Source organism: Crocodylus siamensis, chromosome 2 (assembly GCF_052110815.1).
Source record: "Crocodylus siamensis isolate JL-2025a chromosome 2, ASM5211081v1, whole genome shotgun sequence".
In the NCBI taxonomy this organism is placed as follows: domain Eukaryota; kingdom Metazoa; phylum Chordata; order Crocodylia; family Crocodylidae; genus Crocodylus; species Crocodylus siamensis.
In genome coordinates, this window is record NC_143396.1 from 290,435,099 (window position 1) to 290,455,550 (window position 20,452).

Here is a 20,452-nt window from a genome sequence, read left to right on the forward strand (position 1 = left end):
TGCCTACAAACTCCCTGCTTCAGCACAGATCTGAAATGCAGATGTCTAGCTTGCTAGAAACATCAGCTCACCTCCAAGTTGGTCTAATAAAAGATATCAACTCAAACAAAAAGATTCTGTTTTGGACATAGGAGTTTAGCTCATGCCAGGCGGAGGTTGTTACCCTCAATGGCTTTTCCAGCATTTGTATGATTCTCTCCTTAAAGAACTTGGAGATAATAAAGCTAGTTTTTCTCTTTAGCTCTGAGTACCAGTGATGCTGACACCAGACCCCTAGAGAGCTGCAGTCCAGATTGTCCTTAAGCTGGCAAACAGAACATTTTAGGGTGCCTTGGAAGGTTACTTGAAGAGGGTTTGGACTGAGCGCTCTACATCAGGCAAACCAGGCCCTTTAAGGCCTAGGTAGGGCACGGTCACACCTTAGAGACTGACTGGTTCAGAGGGGCATGAGTTTTCATGGGCTACAGCCTGCTTCATCAAATGCTAAGTAGGTTGTTGCTGTGCAAACTCATGCCTTTCTGAGCCAGTTGGTCTCTAAGGGCATTGACAGATGTGCAGGCCCTCACTAACTCATGGCGCTTTACATAAAGTGCCGTGAGTTAAAGCACCGCCCCGCCCACATTCACCTGTTGGCTGGGGGGTGGGGAATCTACCCTGCCTGTCTCCTAAAGCCCTGCCCCCCCACCCTTCCAGCTCTGCTGCTGCTTGTAGGAAGGGAGTGGAGAGAGGGGAATGGAAGCAAGCTGCAGGCTGGGGGTTACCCCGCCTGAGCGGGGGGGAATGACTGTAAGGCAGTGGGGCCCCACCATCAACCCAGCCCTAAGGTTCTCCAAAGTGGATGCCTTCATCTGATCCCTCGTTTGATAAGGGTCAAGTTGTCACACGATCGGCACTTCAAAAATGCTCTGCAGCCCTGCGTGTGTCACGGCACAACTGTAGAATGCTTTCAGGGGTCCGACTGTGCAACAAATGCTGTTCCCCCCGAGCACTACCAGGAGTGACTAGAAATAACGGTCACAAGCTGACAGAGGGGAGATTCACACTGGACATCAGGAGGCACTACTTCACAGTCAGGGCGGCTACGACCTGGAACCAACTTCCAAGAGAAGTGGTGCCGGCTCCTACCCTGGGGGGTTTCAAGAGGAGGCTGGATGAACACCTTGCTGGAGTCATTTGACCCCAGTACTCTTTCCTGCATGGCAGGGGGTCGGACTAGATGATCTGCTCAGGTCCCTTCCGACCCTACAAACTATGAAACTATAACTTCTGTCTGCATCCTGAGGTGCCACCTTGTCCTACCTTCTGCCTGACTTCTGACTGACCAGCTAACCACCTCTCTTCTAAGGCCTAGTCAGTGTAAGCAATAGGGAGGTTGGTGTCAGTCTCTTAGAATCCCTCTGTGGCGCACGTCTTTGCTATTGGGGTCCAGGCTCTTCTCCTTCCTTTGTTTTGAGCTGAGATGTTCAAGTAGCCCTTGGCAAAGGATATTTTTTAAGACCGATAGAATCAAAAAATGCATACGTTGCCTTTTTCATCATTCTGATGACTGCTGCTGGTTTCCAGGCAGCCTATCCCTCCAACAAAGTAAATGCTTATTGACAAGTCAGCTAAAGAGGCTTTTGTACTCCCTTCCATTAAGGATTAATTGAAAACGGCAGCTGGCAACCAGTAAAGGATTCTTCAGGTGGCAGTGGAACAAGCGCTGTAAAAGACACCCCCCCCCCCCCCAAGTGTTTGCACCATTTTTTTTTTCCTCTTTCTGGTGGTCATACTCATTGCTTCTACTGTTATAGCACCTAAAATGCCAATCCTGTTTGTGCTCACTACTAGGGCTGTGCGAAGCTTTGGTCGCTGATTCAGTTCAGCAGAGATACAGCCCGATTCGGTGGCAAATCACTGAATCCAAATTGAATCAGGAGGTCCCTTAAGCCCTCTGAATTGATTCAGAGAGATTCGGAAAGATTTGACGATTTGGACACAGACACAGCTTTAAATGTTTTTTTTTACATACCTCCAGGTAGCAGGTGGCTCATGAACACTGTGATGCTGGGATGTATGGAGCATCCCGCAGGAGAATCGGGGGTGCCCCCAGCATGCTCAGCAGCAGACCCAGAAGTGGACTAGAAGCACTTCTGGTCCACTTCTGGCTCTGCTGGGAAGTGCGCTGGGCCCCCCACACTCCTCCAGCTCAGTGACTGGTTCTGTCTGGGTCTGCTGGGGGGCATCCGGTGTCCCCCCATGGCCGATTGCTGAGCTGGCAGGGGTGCAAGGTGGCCCCCCATCACGCTCCCCAGCAGCCCCAGAAGTGCTTCTGGTCCACTTCTGGGTCTGCTACCAAGCATGCTGGGGACCCCCATGCTCCTGTGGGACACCCCGTGTGCCTCAGCATTGCAGCATTCACGAGCCGTGCCTGGTACCTCAAGGTAAGTAGAAAAAATATTTAAAGCTGTGTCTATGGCCGAATCGGTGATTGTCCCAATCAGCATTGAATCACTGTCCCCGACTTGGGCCATATCCAAATTGAATACAGCCTGTTTCACACACCCCTGCTAGCTGCTGTGCAAGCATAATAGCTGGGCATCTCCTGCCCCAAAGATTATAGGCTGTATAAGGTAGGACAGCCAGTTGAAGGAACAGAAAGATAAAGAGAGCACAAGGCCATGTAGGCTGCTCTACTCAGCAAGTTGTCCTCTTTTTCTTTAATTTTCTTGGATCTGGTTTAACTTAAAAAATAAACAAACCCCTTTGGCTGAGATTTTTGCACTTTCTGAAGTTGAAAAGGTTAAATGGCCTGTTTCTTTTCCTATAATCTGAGATCATCCATACCTGAAACTTTTGCAGACAGGAGTAGGCAGTAAATGACTCTGGGTAATATTTTCAGCTCTTTAGGAACTGTATTTTTCCTCTGCCAGGTCTGTGGATTCAACTTAATATCATAATAATAAAGCTGCTTTGTTTATAGACTTTCTGATTTTTATTTTTTGTTCTTACATTATTCCACTTTAAGGGGTGTTCAGTGCAAAGAAAATCAGAGCGATAACAGGCACACTAATGTTCATTGCCAGGGCACACTCAAAGAACTGAGATATGCAGCAGCAGAATTAAAGGAATTATTTCATTGCTTTAGTCACAAAATTGATTGCAGAATCTTAAAGCATTTCATCCACACTGAGTCCCAAAACATAAACCTTTATTTTCCAGCCTATTGTTCCACGTGCATAACATATCTGTGGAACAAAATGCCCATAAAGGTGCGTCCATGTTGCATCCATCGCCTGTGATTCTGTTCTTTTTATTTGAACCCTAAAATAAAAGGGCTGTGGTCGCTGTCGGTTTTAAATATTTTTTTTCTCTGGAACAAAGATTTCAGTAGCCAGATCACTTGCATCTGGGAGAAGAATTATTTCCACCTGTTTCTTGGATCAGGTTTCATCTCATCTGTCAGATATTAATTGAATCTGTGACTGAAGAGTTGCCATCTATGAAATAGTGCAAGTACTAAATTAAAAGTGAACCAGAAAGAGCAGAAAGAAATCCAGTGATAACAGCAGCATCCCCAAAAGCTACACTGATAATAATACATGTACAGACGTACCTCCTATAGGGGTCGTAAAGATAGCTTGAACAAATTTTTCTTTTGGCCAAAAGGTATTAAATTGGTCATAAGTGGAAGTGCCATGTGAAAATCTTTGTGCCAAATGAGCTGTAGCTCACTGGGACCTTGTGTTGAGTACATAAAATGTTTTGCTAATCTACTTTAATATGTGAGAAAACCAAGCATCCCTTGCAAGGTACGGCTGCTAGAGTAGAACGAGGGCTTGTCTTGATCTTGTGTGCACTGACAGCATTAACATGGCTAGTACAGCAATTCCTAACAGGGGACAAAAAAAGGTTAACAGTTCCATTTCTAGTTGTAACGTGTCTTATAGTGTATTCTTTTTCTTTTTTTACTGGTCAGTAGCCTATATATGTATTACTGTAGTTGCTGTGCAGTTATCTGATGCATCAAAGTAACTAAGAAGTATACTTGAACCCATTTTGAAGAACTTGGTTGTGATTATATTTAATGTGAAATGCAATGGTAGAAATTAAAACCAATAGAAATTTAGGAGACTGTAGTGCTAGCATATTTATAATCTGAGATCCAAGGAAGACCCATACAGACAAAGGGATTGTAGTTTTGTTATCTCTGTATTTTTTCATGTGTCTTCATTGCATATATACCCTTAACACAGAGAAAATACTGTTACACTATATATATCTCTATATATATCTATCCCTATCTATATAGATATAGATATAAAATGCAACTCCTCTGCAGTGGCTGAGGGACCAGCTGTGTTTCTCATGAAGTGAGTATTCTGGGCTTCTAACTTTATATTAAAGTTTTTGAACATGTCTTAGGATCTGTAGTTGTAATGAGACTTACGTTTAAAAGTGCCCAAGTCTGTCTTCAAAAAAAAAAAAAAAAAAAAAAAAGGTCATATAGACTATGTCTGTATGGCCTCTCGAGTGAGTCCTGGAGCACTGTTGAAATAAGATGAACCCACGAAGTAGGCAACTTGGATGCATCTGGGCAGCCCTGTCCTGTGGGCCACATCCTGTTTTTCCAGATGTGGAGAGCCAGGGACCATGTGCTGGGGTGTGTGCCTGAGCCGTCTCCTCTGGCTAATTCGCAGGTGCAGATGTGTGCAGATGTGGGTGTACATGGCCAGCCTTGGCAGTATTCTTGGGCATGCTCCAGAGGCTGTATCCAACAGCGTTTTTAGGCTTCTAAATCACCCAGGAGCTGTTGAAAAGTTTGCCTTTCATCCATTACAACAGAAAGTCTGGACCTGTTCCAGGAGACTGGACAAGATGAAGTGGAATCGAGAGAGAGCTAGCAACAGAGATGAGACTGGAGTGGTGCTTGGCTGGTCCTTGTGGAAAACGTAAAGGGGCACACGGTGGGGACACAGGGTGCTCTGCTAACGGGTTGAGAGAGCTCCTAGTAGGACTGCTTCTCCAAATGCAGCTGCTTTGTTTTTGAAATGGAGACTGTTAGGAAATCCTCATCATCAACTTGCCCAAGGGTGGTTTTAGTAATATGCCAAACCCTTCCAAACAGGACTAGAGCCCCGCGCACCTCTGGAAACTCAGTATTCCATGATGGGAAGGTCCAATTTGCCTAGTCTATACCCCATTGCTTCTGAAAAGAAAGAAGAGCCATGGATACGTCAGATGAGTTTGGCTTTTGTGGTCCCATAACCTTCCAAGCTTTTGGGTGAATTTTATCTGACAACTAGACATCTTTAAAAACCCAACAAAGGTTAGTAATTTAATTGATCAAAAAAAGGCTGCAGTATTTGAAGATGTTTCGTCGCACGCTTAAAGGGCTCTGATATACTGTTTCAGTCAAGTCAACTTTATACCTGTTTATAATGTGTGTTGTCGTGCTGTTTTGATGTTTACGATGGTGTGAAGCTTTTACCTTCTTCCTCTTCTGTTAGGACTTGGTTCTTTTCCAAAGGTGTGACTCTGCTTTCCCAGCTCGTTGTTTTTATTGTGTGGAAATCCTGTGCGTTATGCATGCGTACAGCTTCTGCGCTTCGACCAGTTTGAGTTGAGGAGCGGACTGCTTCCTGTCTGGTTGTTATCGGTCTTGGTGTTAGTGGGCCACTGACCGCTTTGTTTCCCAGTGGTAATGGAAACCTCTGTCTCTGCCTAACAAGTGTTGGTGTTTCCTAGCCTGCCTGCTTTAGATTTTAAGAACTTAAATTTCCTGTCTTGTGCTGTACAGTCATCTTTTTATTCAATCAGGCATTTTTTCTTTTGTCTTCGTTACTTGGGGGAAGCCCTTTAAAGGGAGGGTGTATATGTGGATATATGTATAGGTGAATGTGTATAAATTGTTTTTTAATTATATACACACATGCCCTACCCTTAGATAGATAATTTTCATTTTAAATTTTATTTTAAAATAACAAGAGGGCATGTGTGTATATAATTAAAAACCAATTTATATACATTCACATATAGATATATCCACACACATACACACCCTTTAAAGAGCTCCCCCTGGGTATATAGTAAATTCAATATATATTGAATTTCCCACTCGTCTTGAACTGTAAAATGGAGATTCGTTGGGGGAGAAGTTAGGCTCATGTGAGTTTCTTCTAAAATATCTTCTGAGAAATGACATAGGGTTTTGGGGGTTTTCCCCTGATTGCCAGCGTAAAGTCAGTTTGCATGTAAGGACAAGGCATGTATTGTCGCTGTCTCTGTATCTTTTCACTTGTCTTCCCCTTTGTGACGTCCCTAAGAAATCTGAGGATTCCCTTCTCTTCCCTTCCCTTGCCTTTCCTCCGTATTTACCCAGTATCATTGCTGTTCTGGCCTTGCGCAGGGTGGATGGGGGGTGGGAGGGGACCATCCATCCGAGAATTGATGGAGCTTCCTTTGGGCTCCGTCAAGAAGACTCCTTACGTGTACATGAGCCCTTTTGCCTGTTACTCATCCATTTCCTTCTCTTGCGCGCTGAGTGCTCTGCTTTACCTTGCAAGCACTTTGCTCCTCAGCCCAAGCTTTAAAAATGGCAGTGCAGGTTGTTTAGCCAGCGCAGCAGTAATCATTTTAAATGAGGGTGGGAAAGTTTCTCTGTTTCCCTTCCATTTCTTAAAAAAAATCCTTTCAGTCAAATGGCCTAAACTTCAGTCAGCTGCTGTTGAAGTCAAAAGCTTTCTCATTTTAGAGAAGTATAATCATTTTGGGAAAGGCATGCTCTTTTAAAAACAATTGGCAAGCATTCATTCACAAAGAGTACTCTTTTTCCCAAGCACTGTTGTCATCTGCTAGTCTCTCTTGGCATCCGCAGTGAATTAGGTAGATATTTGTATGTGCAATACAAAGCAGGGAAGTGGGAGAGATTTGCCCAGAGTTTCCCCATGGCCTTCAGGGACCTGCTAGTGGTAGAGCTAAGGTACAACTGGGGTTGGAGGACCTGGTTGCCTGATCTGTGGCAGCGGCTCCTGACTTCCCACATGCAACATAAAACTCCTTCAGACCCACCTGTAAAGCAGCAATAACTAAATCCATGATGCAGCCTTATCAGGGATAGGCAACATTCGTAATAGGAAACTTTCTTAAGGAAGAATCTCATGGATATTCCTGCCAGGTCATCTGAACCAGCCTTCCCTGCGGTGGTGGCAGCAAGCAAGCTTCTGGCTGGGAATAACTGAGTTGACTTCCAAAAAGAAGGAAGTGGCAGGAACCTGAACTGTGTTCAACCTACTTGCCTACCCCACAGCTCTGCAGTGCTAATTTTGCACCATTTGGATTGTTGGCCCCCTTCTTTCCCTGAAGTTCCCAAGCTGTGGACAAAGCTGTAAAGACAGTGTTGGTCCAGATCAAGGCATTAAAAGCACTTTGCTTTGAAAATAGAAGCAAATATGGTTGCACCCCTGGATTTAGTCTTATTTCTTCTTTTTCAAAACATTCTGCCTGTAATGGGGCAATGAGCTCAACTGTTTTAACATTTTTTACCAAAAGGAGTACTGACGTCGCATTACTTTTTCAAAAAATGCTAACGTTATCAGTTGGACATGAGACAGCTAGTGGAAAGACATCCGAGAAAAATACAATTTTCTTATTTCATAGAATTTTTAATGGCTTTAGTCTCGTCTTATTTGCAGTCTTAGCTTCCCTTTTTTGGATGATTTGTCACAGCAGCAGAGGGGACTTCTATTTTCTCTCTTTAAAGAAAAATAAAATAAAAATTAAAGTTCCTTTCCCCAAAGCAGCAGATGGGGGGGAGTTCGACACATTTAGTTCCTAAAAATACTTGGATTTCTCTAGAGTCGCTTACATTTCAAGTTAAGTATCTGTGTGTCTTTTTAAAGTTATGTTTAAACATGTTTTAAAAAAGGAAAAGAAGTTTAGCAGCTTAGTGAGCCTTTTGTTCTGCTGTAACTAATAAATGCTCCTGTTGCTTGCTCTATGAACTGTCAAGCTTCTGACCTCTCTAGGAGCCACCTTCCTGTTAGAAGAAGCTAACTCCTCCGTTTCATACTCCATTCAGTCATGTTGTAATTGTTATATACTCTAAAAAGCTAAATTTGCTGGCTGCTTTATGTAGTGGATTAGTAGTGGATTACACACTTGGGGCAAAATCCTGAACCACTGAAAATGATGGCAAAACTTTCATGAATCAGTGAGACCAGGATTTAGTTCTTCCAACGTAATTCCCAGTCCATTTACCTTAATGGGAAGACTTTCTTTGGCATGAATGTGTTTTATATCAGCCCCATACTGTAACACAATAGAAGTTCCTAAAACTCGGTCTTTTGCACAGATGATACAAAAAGTTTTTCATTACATGACAATTTAGACCAGTAAGAATGTTCAGGTGACATTGTGTTTAGATGTAAAAATAAACATGTATATTAATAGTGATGCATATCATAAAAGTTGAATGATATAATATGAGCAAGTTATCATGCCTGTACATCAGGTCACTTTTAATCTGACACGTGTTAACTTTTATTTTACGTAATGCATACAGTTCAGTTAAAATACACATTTTAATTTTTCAGGATGCGTGATACTGCAAGAAAAATAGAAGAAAAGTACTTTTCCAATCTTGCAACACATGTTGAGTTCCTACCTGTTGAATGGAGATCTAAACTTGCTCTTGATGGAGGTAGAGTCACTGAAAATACAATTTTCTAGACTTCTACAAGTACTAATAAAATAATGACTTGCATTGAAATGTTCTTCTGTTTAGGTCAAGCCAAATACGAATTTGTCTTCTGTTTGAGGAGAGCTGACGCTTGGATTTATTTGAAGCATTAATATCAGCACTTAACTCCTTTGGATTTTCCATTACTTAAATTTGCTAAAGTGGTTACCAGACATAGCTTCTCATGTTTTCATTTGTCCACATTGTCTTCATCTACATTTATCGTGATTTTGAATATAACACTTGGGCTTCTTTTTTTTTTTTTTTAGACACCGTTGACTCCATTACTCCTGATAAAGTACGTGGTTTAAGAGATATGCTGAACAGCAGTGCAATGGATATAATGTATTATACAAGTCCTCTTTATAGAGATGAAGTAAGTGCGTTTTATGTATTTTGTGCTAGAACATAGTATAAGATAGCTGAAATGAAGCGCCCACTTTCCACTCTTTTCTAAATAAATAAAAAAGGAAAAGTCCTTCTGAGATGTATTTAACAAGAGATAAATAACTATATATTTGTCAAACGCTTTCATAGAAATGTATTTGTGGAAGTAGACACCCTGTTATGGTCTCCCTTCTGCTTTAGGCTGCTCTCCTAAAGGACAAAGTGTCATCTTGTTTCATAGCTCCTTTTTGGGTATGTCTTGCACAACCCTTTCATAGAGGGACAGCTCTATTTTTAGATTGGCTGGAATTAAGGCATCTGACTTAAACATGGATTTTTTTTTTGAGTCAAGCCCTGCCTTTTCAAAAACATTCCTAATGCAGACCACACTGTGGGTTAGGAGTTTTGGCTTCCTGATATGCTTGAGTAAATGTAATTTCTTTTGTATGTGGGTGTGTGTCGCTTGTAGATGTTGTAGGGCTTCAGCCTCTTCTTGATAGGTGCCTTGTCCCCAAGCAACGTCAGGGTGCCACCTAGATGGTTCGGGTGCTGCTCCTACTCGCCTGCCACGTCTTTGCTCGTTACTGGGGAGGCAGTTCCCTGTAGGTGGCCCCAAGACAAAGGGATCTCGACCCTGGTCTTTCTTAGTGTGGCTCCAAAACCTCCCCTGTACACCACTGTTACCACATCCATGGCCTGGGCGAATGCTGCACCCTGCAGGTCTTCTCCTAGATGATAGTGTCATCCACGCCGCCTGTCTTGAGATGGGTCTGGTCTTCCCAGCCAGAAAAATCTTCCCCGTGGTCGGTCCCTCAAGTTCAGACTGGCTCGGGCAACTAAACCTGCTCCAGCTTGGGGCTAACTGTAACTTAGAAAACTCAACTGAAAGTGTCTGGCATCTGCCAATGGACTCCTGGGATTCTGTCTCCCAGTGTCCACTTGGCCACTCGGGTGGGGATAGGAGAACTCGTCTGTCCCTTCCCTCCTAGTAGTTGTGAGGACAGGCAGCCACCCTGTGCCCCACCTTGGTCAGTCTTTCCAGTGTGACCGCCCCCGGGTCCTGGCTGACCTGTAGTCGGTTTCCTTCTCCTCCCAGACTGGTGGGGCTTGTAGTTCCCATGCAGGACTGCACAGCCAGCTGCATCTTCCTCCTCGTCGAGCTGTCAGAGAGGGCTAGCAGTTCCTTGCTGCCATTCCCAGCCACGGTACCTGGGCTCCCTAATGGGGCTGCGGTGTTGCTCCCAGGCTTTCCTCGGTTTCTGAGGCTGGTGTTTCTTGTCCTGTCTGCTGGAGTCTTCCGGCAGATGCTCAGCTCAGCTCCGCTCCCCCGCACTTGGTGCTTGGGTATCCCAGCTCTGCAGGCAGTGTCTCCCGGCTGGCATCCCGTCTTCTTCTGCCAGCCTCCCAGCTATGTTCCCTGTTGCTTTTTGAGCAGCCCGCGCTACTCCAGAGCTCTGCCACTGCCGTTTGCCGATTCGCAGGCTCAGGCAGCTCCAGAACTGTGGAGCCCGCGTCAGCATTTTTTCCCGGCTGCCACTTATCTGGACCCCTGCGGTAAGTATTGGGGTCTGTGGGGCAGGGATCTGGGACATGCTAGAGGGATTTTACTTCCCCTCTTGCAGTGTGGATCTCATGCCATCTTGGGATATGAATATTCCACAAGAAACGGGAGGTATCAGACATCCATTTAAGATCTATAGCAGAATATTTTAAAATCTGTACCATGCTTTAAAAAAAAAAAAAAAAGTCAACCATTTCCTATAAGAGAACTGTGGAGTTCTGCGTTCTCCCGTAATGTATTGACAAACAAGATGACTGGTGTGGGTGAGAGCGCTGCCATGCTGGCCACACAGAATACTTTTCGAATGTAAAGTAAAACTATACATTGATTACTACCAGCAGATTCTACAAGTTTAACCTTTGATTCCCATAAGCACGTTCAACTAGTGCATCCATGCATCTTCCATGTTGTCTGTCGGGGGTGGGGGGTGTTTTTTGCTCCTTTATGATGTAAATGGAATCAAATTCTTCAAAAAAAATTTCTTCCCTACTTCTTAACCATCATACTAATGGGTTCTCTCCCTCTCCCAAACCTTGTAATATCATTAGAGGATGTGGAGCTGTGTCCTCATAATTAAGGTCGTTTTAAGGCCTTCAGGGGTGCAAAGAGAAAAAAATACTGTCTGTTTACTAGATTTATGTGCTGCCCTTCCTGATGAAGACTTAGGACAGTACGCGGAAGAGAGGGAAATAATTTAAAAAGCAAGCAAAGAAGAAAACAGAGTAGGCTCATCCAGTCTGTATTGAAGCCCTGTGCTGTTGAAGCTTCACTGCTGTCGCTACTTGAACTAGCTGGTTTAAAGTCTGATCAGGTATCTACACAAACTGTAGTCACACTTCCAGAACGCTGTGTCAGCTTAGCCTGAGATCCAGAAAGGCAACAAATCTCTGGGGGGTGGTTTTTAAGCATAAAGTAGCCTATTTTTTACTAGCATGAGTGTAGAAAGGCCACATTACTCAACAGTGGCACAGTCCTGCACCATTTACAAAACTACCAATGAAACCCTTTCAGAGCAACATACCAACAATAGCCTTTGTTTGCCATTTTATGGAAAACTATTTATTTTAGAAATATTAGGCCTTTAAGAAGAAAATCAATACCTGTCATGCTGTCAAAGGGATAATGGTACTATTTCTTTGATTTTTCTCCAGCTGTGACATCATGTGCCTAATCATGAGTCTAGCCATGCATAGCTATATGAAAATAGAAAACATGGACTGAGATTTCAAAGCCGTCCAGCAGATTTGATGCTACCTTCCAAATTCCTTGGACAGCCTGTTAACTAATATAATTTCAAAAATGTCATCTACTTCTGTTGCTAATAAAGCTGTGGGTGTAAAAGCTGATGCTCGGGGGCCTTCCAAGAGTAGTAAATAAGTGCACAGAAAGCTCTGATTCTCACTTCTTAAATAGATGTGAATTTAAAGCAGTGTGAACTCCCTCTGGAAAGTAAGGCAAAATTTCTCTTGCAATTTTATTTAAGTATTATTTTAAGATGCTTAGAAATTTGGCATGTCAGTATTAGCCTTGTGGGAGACAGATTAGAGAATACAGTTGCAGGTGTGATACCAAATATAGCTGAAAAATGTAACTTATTGCAATATCTGGTGATGCATCACTCTCTCACGTCTGCATGGTGCTCTGTAAATAAAACAAGCGTGCCTTGGCCATGCTCAAGTCTAAATCCATCTGTTCACTGCCTGTAAGGGCATTTCCTTGATTTATGCTTTGTAAAAAGACTTGTTACTTGTGGTGATTACCTAGACCTACCTTGGACTGATGTAGTAACTCTCCCTACGTTCGGAAAGCAAACTTTACAGTGATTAGGTAGCAAATACTTGTGCACAAAAAAAAAAAGGAAAATGTGTTTTCACTGTAAGTGAAATTCCCGAATATTTGAGAACACACTTCTAACTTACCTTTTTTTAACCACTGTTAGCAAAAACGTTTGGGAGGGAAAAGTTTCCTTTGTCTGTCATGCTTTCTAATACCAAACTATGGCATATGCTTACTGATGTTACTAGGAAGGTTTTTTGTGGGATATTTTTGTTATCCACAAGTATTCTTTTTTAAAACAATTAATGTAGTGTTGTTAGGCATGAGAAAGTTTTGAAATATCTTTTCATGTTGCATGACAGGTAGAGGTCCACGCTCCTCCTTTTTTATCCTTTCCCCTCTTTATTTTCAGTAGGCTTGCATTTGCATAAACTCAATAGTAGCAAGTGAGCAGAGCATCCTACTGAGCGAGAACTCTCTTTTATGAGTATGTAGCAGGGTGTCTTGTTCAGAATGCTTCATCTGCTTTTAAATGAGACTTCTGGCTGCGGATGTCTGGGTTGATTGTGGTAATATGGGCATAAGTTGCTTGAAATTAGTATTCCTGCTTACCACTTCCTAACACTGAGCCATTTTTTTGAAAGCAGTTAGTATTTCTAATGCTTTTCATCCAGAGATTTCAGAGTAATTCACAAATGACTAATTGAACCTTGCTGTCCCTCTGCTAATAGATGACACCATACATTGAGATTCGTTTAGTGACAGCTAAGCAAAAATGCAGAAGCCATTCACACAGCAACCCTGCCAGATGCTTTAGGATATGAATTTATCGGCCATTGTAAGGGCTTTATGACCTAACAGACGTAGTGTGACAACTGCTTTAAAACTTTTGACCGTTCTTTAAATAATCTCGTGCAGGGATTTGCAAATTGGCAGCCAACATTTTATTCCCACCCACCGTATGGCTTCTTGAAGTGAGAGCCTTGTCATTTAGTCTCAGACTTTATGTAACGCGCTAACACGGGCTACTCGGCAAGTATTATGGAAGTGAAGCAGATCACTCCCATCTCCCACATCAGCAACCATTGTTCTGCAGCAAGTGCTGGATCAGAGGACTCCAAAAATGACCCCTGGCTTGGATTTATTTTTATTTTACAAAATAGCACAATATGCTGCCTTCAGCCTGGCATGAAAAACCCCCATAAAAAAACTCTTGTAATATGTTAAGCTCTCTAAATTGTATAGAAATGAGTGGGGAACCGTGTAATTAAATATTCATGCCCATGTAGAGATACCTCCTCTGTCTGTGTGGACAGTCATTTAATTCTGACAACGGAGGTGGTGATTATGGTAACATAACCTTAGGTAACACTGATTTCAGTGGGCTCTTTGGTTTCACAGCAGCGTTACTGTAGCTTAGTGTTTAATAATAAATGGCTTTGACATAAAATGCTATGCATCAATTAGTCTTTTTAATCTATCACCTTTGTTCTCTTGTTAAATGCTGATTTCACTGACCTTCACTGTATTTAAACTTACCAATTGTACAGAACTACAATTAGGAAGTTCAATTATATTATATGCATCTTGACAGAAAATGTCCTCTGATCACAGCATGGATTTTGTCTTTCATCTGTGGATGTCTAGCAGCTCCCATAGATTAAGCCGTCCAAAGTCCCGGTGAGGTTAGCAGGAAGTACATGCGGTCACTTCACCCGTGACTGAAATGCCGTAAATCCGTAAGCTATTTAACGGGGCCAAGCACTCGTTCTCAACAGCTTAGAAGAGGAAATGAAAAACGCCAGACCTAGTTAAAATGACAGTAGAATTGAGCACTGAAAATGTGGCCGGGACATCGCGTTTAATAATTGTTTTGCTGCAGAATAGCCCGTGGGACTGTATATGACTGCAGGGTTTCAGAGCTCTCCCTTGCGTCTCAAAGATTGTGCTTTCCAAAGTGCTGTACTTAAGAAAGTATGCCATCTACCGGCAGTCTGTCACCAAGCCTCTGTTCCTTCAGGGTATCCCATCTGGCCATTTTTAGCTGGTCCTTAATGAGATCTGAGGAGCAATGACTGCAGGCTTGTTAGGGTAGATAAAATACTTTTCTAGGCCAGTTAATGCACTGTAATGCACAATCTGCCTAATGAAGGGATGCCTTGAGCAGGAATTAGTAGTCTTTCTTGAAATGGCTCGATTTGTCCATCATCTCTAAATATTATTAATAGGGTTTAACAGTTGTATGCTTCGTGAGGAAGTAAAACAAGGTAAAAACAATGTACTGTTTTTATCTCACAAGTGCTAAAACTCTCTTTACAAAGATGCATTGGCTTGGCACAAATTTTGGCAGACATCGTTATAGCCTTTTATTTAAAAACCAAAAAAACCCCCAACAAAGTTGAAGCAATTGTTCAGATGAAGTTTAAGTGCTCTCCATGTTTCAGTGTATGCAGCTAAATAACAAAAGCTTCTGTGTTATAATGGGGAGCTGTATGCCTCGCATAGAGGAACTATTCCCAACCTTTGTAAACCTCTCACTGAATTGCCCTTTACAAGGAGGAGCGGCTGAAAAAGAATAGACTTGGTTTCTCATATTTCACTGTCCAGGCTATATCTTCTCTGTAGTCAATTGCCATCAAGAGGGCACTCTGGAAATGGGCTGATACTGCACGCTGCCTTGGCAGCAAGAGGCAATTGTTTGTTACCCTTTTATATGTTTGTCAGTAAGAGGGTTGTGAAGTGAGAAACGTTTGGCTTTGATGGATGCAATATGATTTTTGCTTAGTGTTTTGAAGCTAGAGAGCTGCTTGATAGGGTTTTCTTTCCCACTTATCCTACTCAATTCGTTTATTTAATCATTCTCGAATATATTCCCAGCTTGATGAAGTGTCAGTGTGCTGAATATGCTTCTGTTAAAAGTCTTACTTAATCTTAGTCGCACGTGACTCTAGTGGACAGCTGAATTCTGAAAACCAGTTTTCATTTGGCCAGACTTAGGACTTAAGCAGGAACAGGTGAACTCGGGCTAGGAAGGGCTCCAGGCCCCTGTGTCTAGGCTTGCATCTCAGTCTTGCACGTTCTTTCTCCATAGCGTTTCTGATGTAGAGCCTTTCCTGTCCATTCACACAATTCAAATTCTTGTCCAGACTCTTATCTTGGTTACTATAACATCCCACTCTCTGGCGTGGACAGCTGGTTCATCCCACTCTCTTCCATTCAGAATGCTGCTACAAAAACGCTGCTACCTTCTTAGCCAGTTGTCTTAATCGTGCAAGCATTGTCTTTGCTACGTGTTAGGGAGAAGCTCCCTGTAAATGTCTGCAACGCTAAATTTTTTGTGCTCTTTCAGTACTTTCTATAAAACTCTTTCCTGATGCCACTGAAAACTTGATGGTGGTTAGGCTGCTGAAGTGTTAAAGACCACTGCCTGTCATGCCAACAGTACTGTCCCTTTTTTCTTTGTATTCCTCCATACATGGTATTCATCTCTTAGTGCTTGTCTTAGATTACAGCCTCTTTGGGGAAGGTTTATTAATGAAATGACATGGTGTTAAAGTATAGAGGGAAGAGAGGCCTCTGGAAGAAAGATAGATGGGAGATGCAGAGGGTCCTGTGTCCTCACCTGTTCCTCCTCTTACCTGCCTCATGTTCTTGCAGAATCATGGAAGATGAGGGAGGCTGAGATGTTCAGAGGAGCAGGGTTAGTTCACTGTGTCGGGGCAGCTGGGAGGCCATGGAGAGTGAGGATGTAAAACAGGTTCTGAGCTTTGGCCAAGAGGAGGTCATTAAAGACCTTGGCAAGAGACTTTGGGTTGAGGACAAGGGACAGTTGGCCTCAGCAGGATTCATGATGCTCATAGTTCACCTCCAGAGATTTAGGATGGTCCATTCTTGCAATGCGTGATGCACTAAGAGCTTGCCTACCCTGTCCCAGCATGCCCTGTCCACTTTCACCCACCAGTTTGTTCAAAGTCCTGCCAAAGAGCAAGATCTTAAGAACAGGTCCAGAGGGATGAGCTTGGAAAAGGCCTCACTTGCACATTTCTGTGTTTGGAGCCTGCCACTGGCGCAGGTGACTGCGTTGTGCATGAATCACTGCCACCCTGTCGATAAGCCACAAGGACTCAAAGCTAGCGAGCAGTGAAAGAAAACAGAATTTGGAAAAATGTTTGAAATTTGTTTCAGCAGATCTTGTGATCGCAGACCCTCTCAAAATGTACTGAAGAGTCTGCTTAGATCCAAGCACGTTGGCCCCTGTGTTTAATATCAGCAAGCAGGAAAGTTGAGATCTCTCACCTGGCCTGGAAGGGGACTAGGAACTGTCACTTAAGGTTGCCGCTTATGTGATAAAAAGGAAAATGCCAGAGCAGACAAGCTCACCCAGTTGGTAATGCCTCCCATCCCCTACAAGTACACAAGCACTCACTACCTACAAAATGATTTGGATCATAAAATGATTGAGCAGGTGCCTGCATGGGATGCTGTGAGTTTCTGGATTTGTTTTGCTTTCCCTGTGCAGAAAGCTACCAGTGATAAAGACCAAGGTGTTTTCACTGGATACATAATTATTGCCCTTCCTCCCTTCTCAGGCATCTCCAGTGTAAGCCCTCACATCAAAGGGGAGGTGGTTGTATCATCTTCATATGTTTGCACCACATCCTGACCGTCACCTTGCGTCTTGTCTGGCTGGAGGTCCCACTAGGCTTGTTCACAAAAAAGTTTGTCCTCCCCTTGGTGATTGGGTTTCCTTAGTGGTTAGAGAAATGGGGCTATTTCTTTTTGCTGCTTAAAAATGATACAGCAGGCAAATGAACAAGAGGTGGATAGCAACGTTAGCCTGAAGTCATGAAGAAGATAAGACAGAGTAACATCTGAGAGATTAGCTGGTTCAGAGAGACGAGTTTTTCTGGGCAGCACCCTACTTCATCCGGTGGTATGAATGGACAAGCAAGCATGTCATTTTAAGTGGAATAGACTGATCTGATCTGCTCTGAACAGACCCTCCTGACCCTCTCATATGGTCTGATATCAGTCTGCTTTTATAGATATTTCTCTCAAATTCTGTGCTTGTCATTCTGGCTTCTCATGAGCCTGCAGAAGGCAGTTCCCTGCCCAGCCTGTAGTCAAGTCCACGAAGGGTACGGTGTATTTAACGGCTGCCTTGTGGAATATAAACTGATGACTTCTGAGCAACTTGATCCTGTGGCCTCACATTTCTTACATGGAAAACTTGCATCTCGTGGCAAAGATTTCAACTTGCAGCATGAGCCTTGGGCATGTGTACCAGATCTGCTCTTCATGCGGCTAAAATGTAGAAGATGCCTCCAAGGGCAGCAGTACATCTCATTATCTGCTGATGTTTTTTTTCCATTTATCATTCCTGATCTGCTGACATTGTTGAACACCAGCTGGGTATTAAAAGTCTGCTTACATTTTGAAGTCAGCATCAAACCCTTAGGCAAATCTGTTCGCTACTTTAATGTGAGCAACTTCTCCCACTTGCACCAGAGGCTTGCTTCCTGACGACTTCTGCCAGTCCTCAGACCTGCTACTTGCAAGTCTTTGTAACTCGTGAGGTTAAAAAAAAGTACCTGCTGCCCTGCCTAGAAAACAGGTACGGCAAGGATCCTTGCTTACAAAAAAAACCCCTAAAAAGATGCATCTTTACCATGGGTGCTGTTTGTGTTGTAGTGCCCACATAGCCCCCAAACAAAACTGGGGCCTTTTTATGCTGGATGTTGTTTAAATAGGTAGAAACACAGGGTCTCTACCCTGAAGAGCATAGAGTCCAGCTTGAAGTAAACCTGGTTTTAATATTTTTAATGCACCGTCAGTCTGAGTTTTTCATGCTACTAAAGTTAATTTGTGAACTACTTTCAGTGAAGAGGATGAGAGAGAAACTTCCAAAAATAATGCTGTGTTAAATGAGCATAATAGGAAGAAAATAAAAAAGGATTATTCTTTTTAAAGCACTTTTTTCTCTTGTACCGTCTTCTCTTTTGTAGCATTTATCATCTATTGTAAAAATACAAGAGTGATTACAATGCACGGTAGATGTAAAGATCTGCACACTGAGTAGCATTCAGGTCTGTGTGTATTTTTGTGGGGACTCTTTATCTCGCAGTGGAAGCACACGGAGTTTGAACAATCAGTTCTTTCAGAAGTTGCTGTTTTTGAAGCGCAGTGTGAAGGCTCCTCATGGCATCCCCCCAATATAATGGTAGGCAGTTGCAACAGCGACTCATGTTGCCTGTGCTGCCGGACCGCAACACCTTCATTGTCCAGGCTTCAGGCAGAAATGATGGTTCAAATAGTTAATGCACAAAGAATCCAAGCCTGAATTTACATCTCTGCCCAGCCTTTCTCCACTTGACAGCCTGGATGCTGGGTGGGTGACCCTTCTCAGAGACACTGTATTTGTCTGCAAAGCAGAAGGTCTCCTTCAGCAATGTTATGCAGTGAAGGAAGAGAGAGACTGTGGGTGGCTTGGTGACTCTTCTTCCTTGTCTCTCCTGTGGCTGTAACCATGCCAGTCTGTCTGTACTCTAAAGAAATCTGGACTTGCTTTGAATTCAGGTCAGGTGCATGTAGTAACCATCCCTCCATCACCCGTTGATTGTCTGCATGCCCCGTTGTGGCAAAATTTCTTAACGCCTATCTTTCTTTTATTTCCATGAATTAAGGAGCCTCTCGCTGCCTAGGACATTACAAAAATCCTCCCTTTTTTTTCTTTCTTTCAATAAAGAACCCATGGCAACTTGTGGCTTTTGGTGACTGTCACTTCAGTTAGGAAGAGTCAGCAAGACATAAGCCCTTGAGACATGGTGTCCGCACACTCTTTATCATGCGAGTAAAATAATAAACTCCACTATGCGTCCTTGTGTGATGCATTCCCAGGCTTGCAAATCAAACTGTTCATCTTCAGCTTTTCTTCCCAAAGCCTCTGCTAACCTGAAGCCTGGCTCATGGGCTTGTGTTTATTGAAGGAACAGAGCAGTCATTGCAGTGACTCCTGTCCCTTATGTCCTAAGCTGCCAAAGCCTGGAAATTGTGAGGGGTACAAGCAGAGCTAGAGCAGGTAGTGCTGGTCGCAGCAAATCTACTCACTCGCATAGATTTTGCTCTTTGCAGCACCTATGTGGGTAACACATCTAGAAAAATTAAGAGTCACTGTAGGGCAAATAACTGCTCTTTGAAGAAAATACAGCTTGTTGGGTTCCTTGGCTGGGAAAAGAATGTTTTGAAGTAACCCACTGAAATTTTTGGCTATTAAATATTGATACTGGAACTGGTTGTATCGCAGGGAAAAAAGCAATCTAGTAGAGGAAGGCCAACAGAGAATTCAAGTAGTGCTTTTGATCTCAGATATGGACATAGAAAACCATTGATGTAGCAAGCATAAAGGAGTGTGAAATCTACTGATGCATTTTTATAGAGTGGAGGAGCGGTGTATATAACAGCGTGTCATGATAAAGCAGATCTGGAGGAGGTATAAAATGCATTGAATGGCACCGTTCTTTTTCAAACTAAAGTGTTCTCTTGCGAGACAATATCATAGATCTCCGATGGCTGGAGAGCATTTGAGGGCTAAACAACATTCTTGTGACACATGCTGATTAATGAATTGTTTCTTAGCTGCAACTTAAACTCTAAGCCGTGTTCTCTTTTCTTTGTTCCTTACTGGATGCCAAAAGATTCAGTAGTCCTAACACTGATGTAGACCTGTGTGGTAGAGCAGAGCAGCTGGTGCTTACAGATTATGGGGAGGTTTTCTTCTTTGTTTTGCCACAGCTGCAAAGTATTTGGTTATTATAGTGTCCTAAATGAAGGGCATAATGGCGGTTAAAAATGTTACTGTACAAGCAGGTTTGGTGTACAGTGATTTAAGGTTGAGAAGGAATCTCTATTAGATGATCTGGTTGAATTACAGAGTTGTAACCTGGTCCTTGAGCTTTCTTCTGAATACACAGCTTCTTCCTGCATACATTTTAGTGCTTAGTCTAACTCTC

At 43.0% G+C, this 20,452-nt stretch overlaps 1 protein-coding gene across 1 annotated transcript in view; it reads left to right on the forward strand.

The window, feature by feature from the left end:
- DDHD1 (DDHD domain containing 1) overlaps nucleotides 1-20,452 on the forward strand; it is a 91,105-nt gene that overhangs the window by 43,058 nt on the left and 27,595 nt on the right. Inside the window, exons 6-7 of the mRNA XM_090034387.1 lie at nucleotides 8,574-8,680; nucleotides 8,989-9,095. Coding sequence (XP_089890513.1) covers nucleotides 8,574-8,680; nucleotides 8,989-9,095 — 214 coding nt within the window. The remainder of the gene's footprint in view (nucleotides 1-8,573; nucleotides 8,681-8,988; nucleotides 9,096-20,452) is intronic.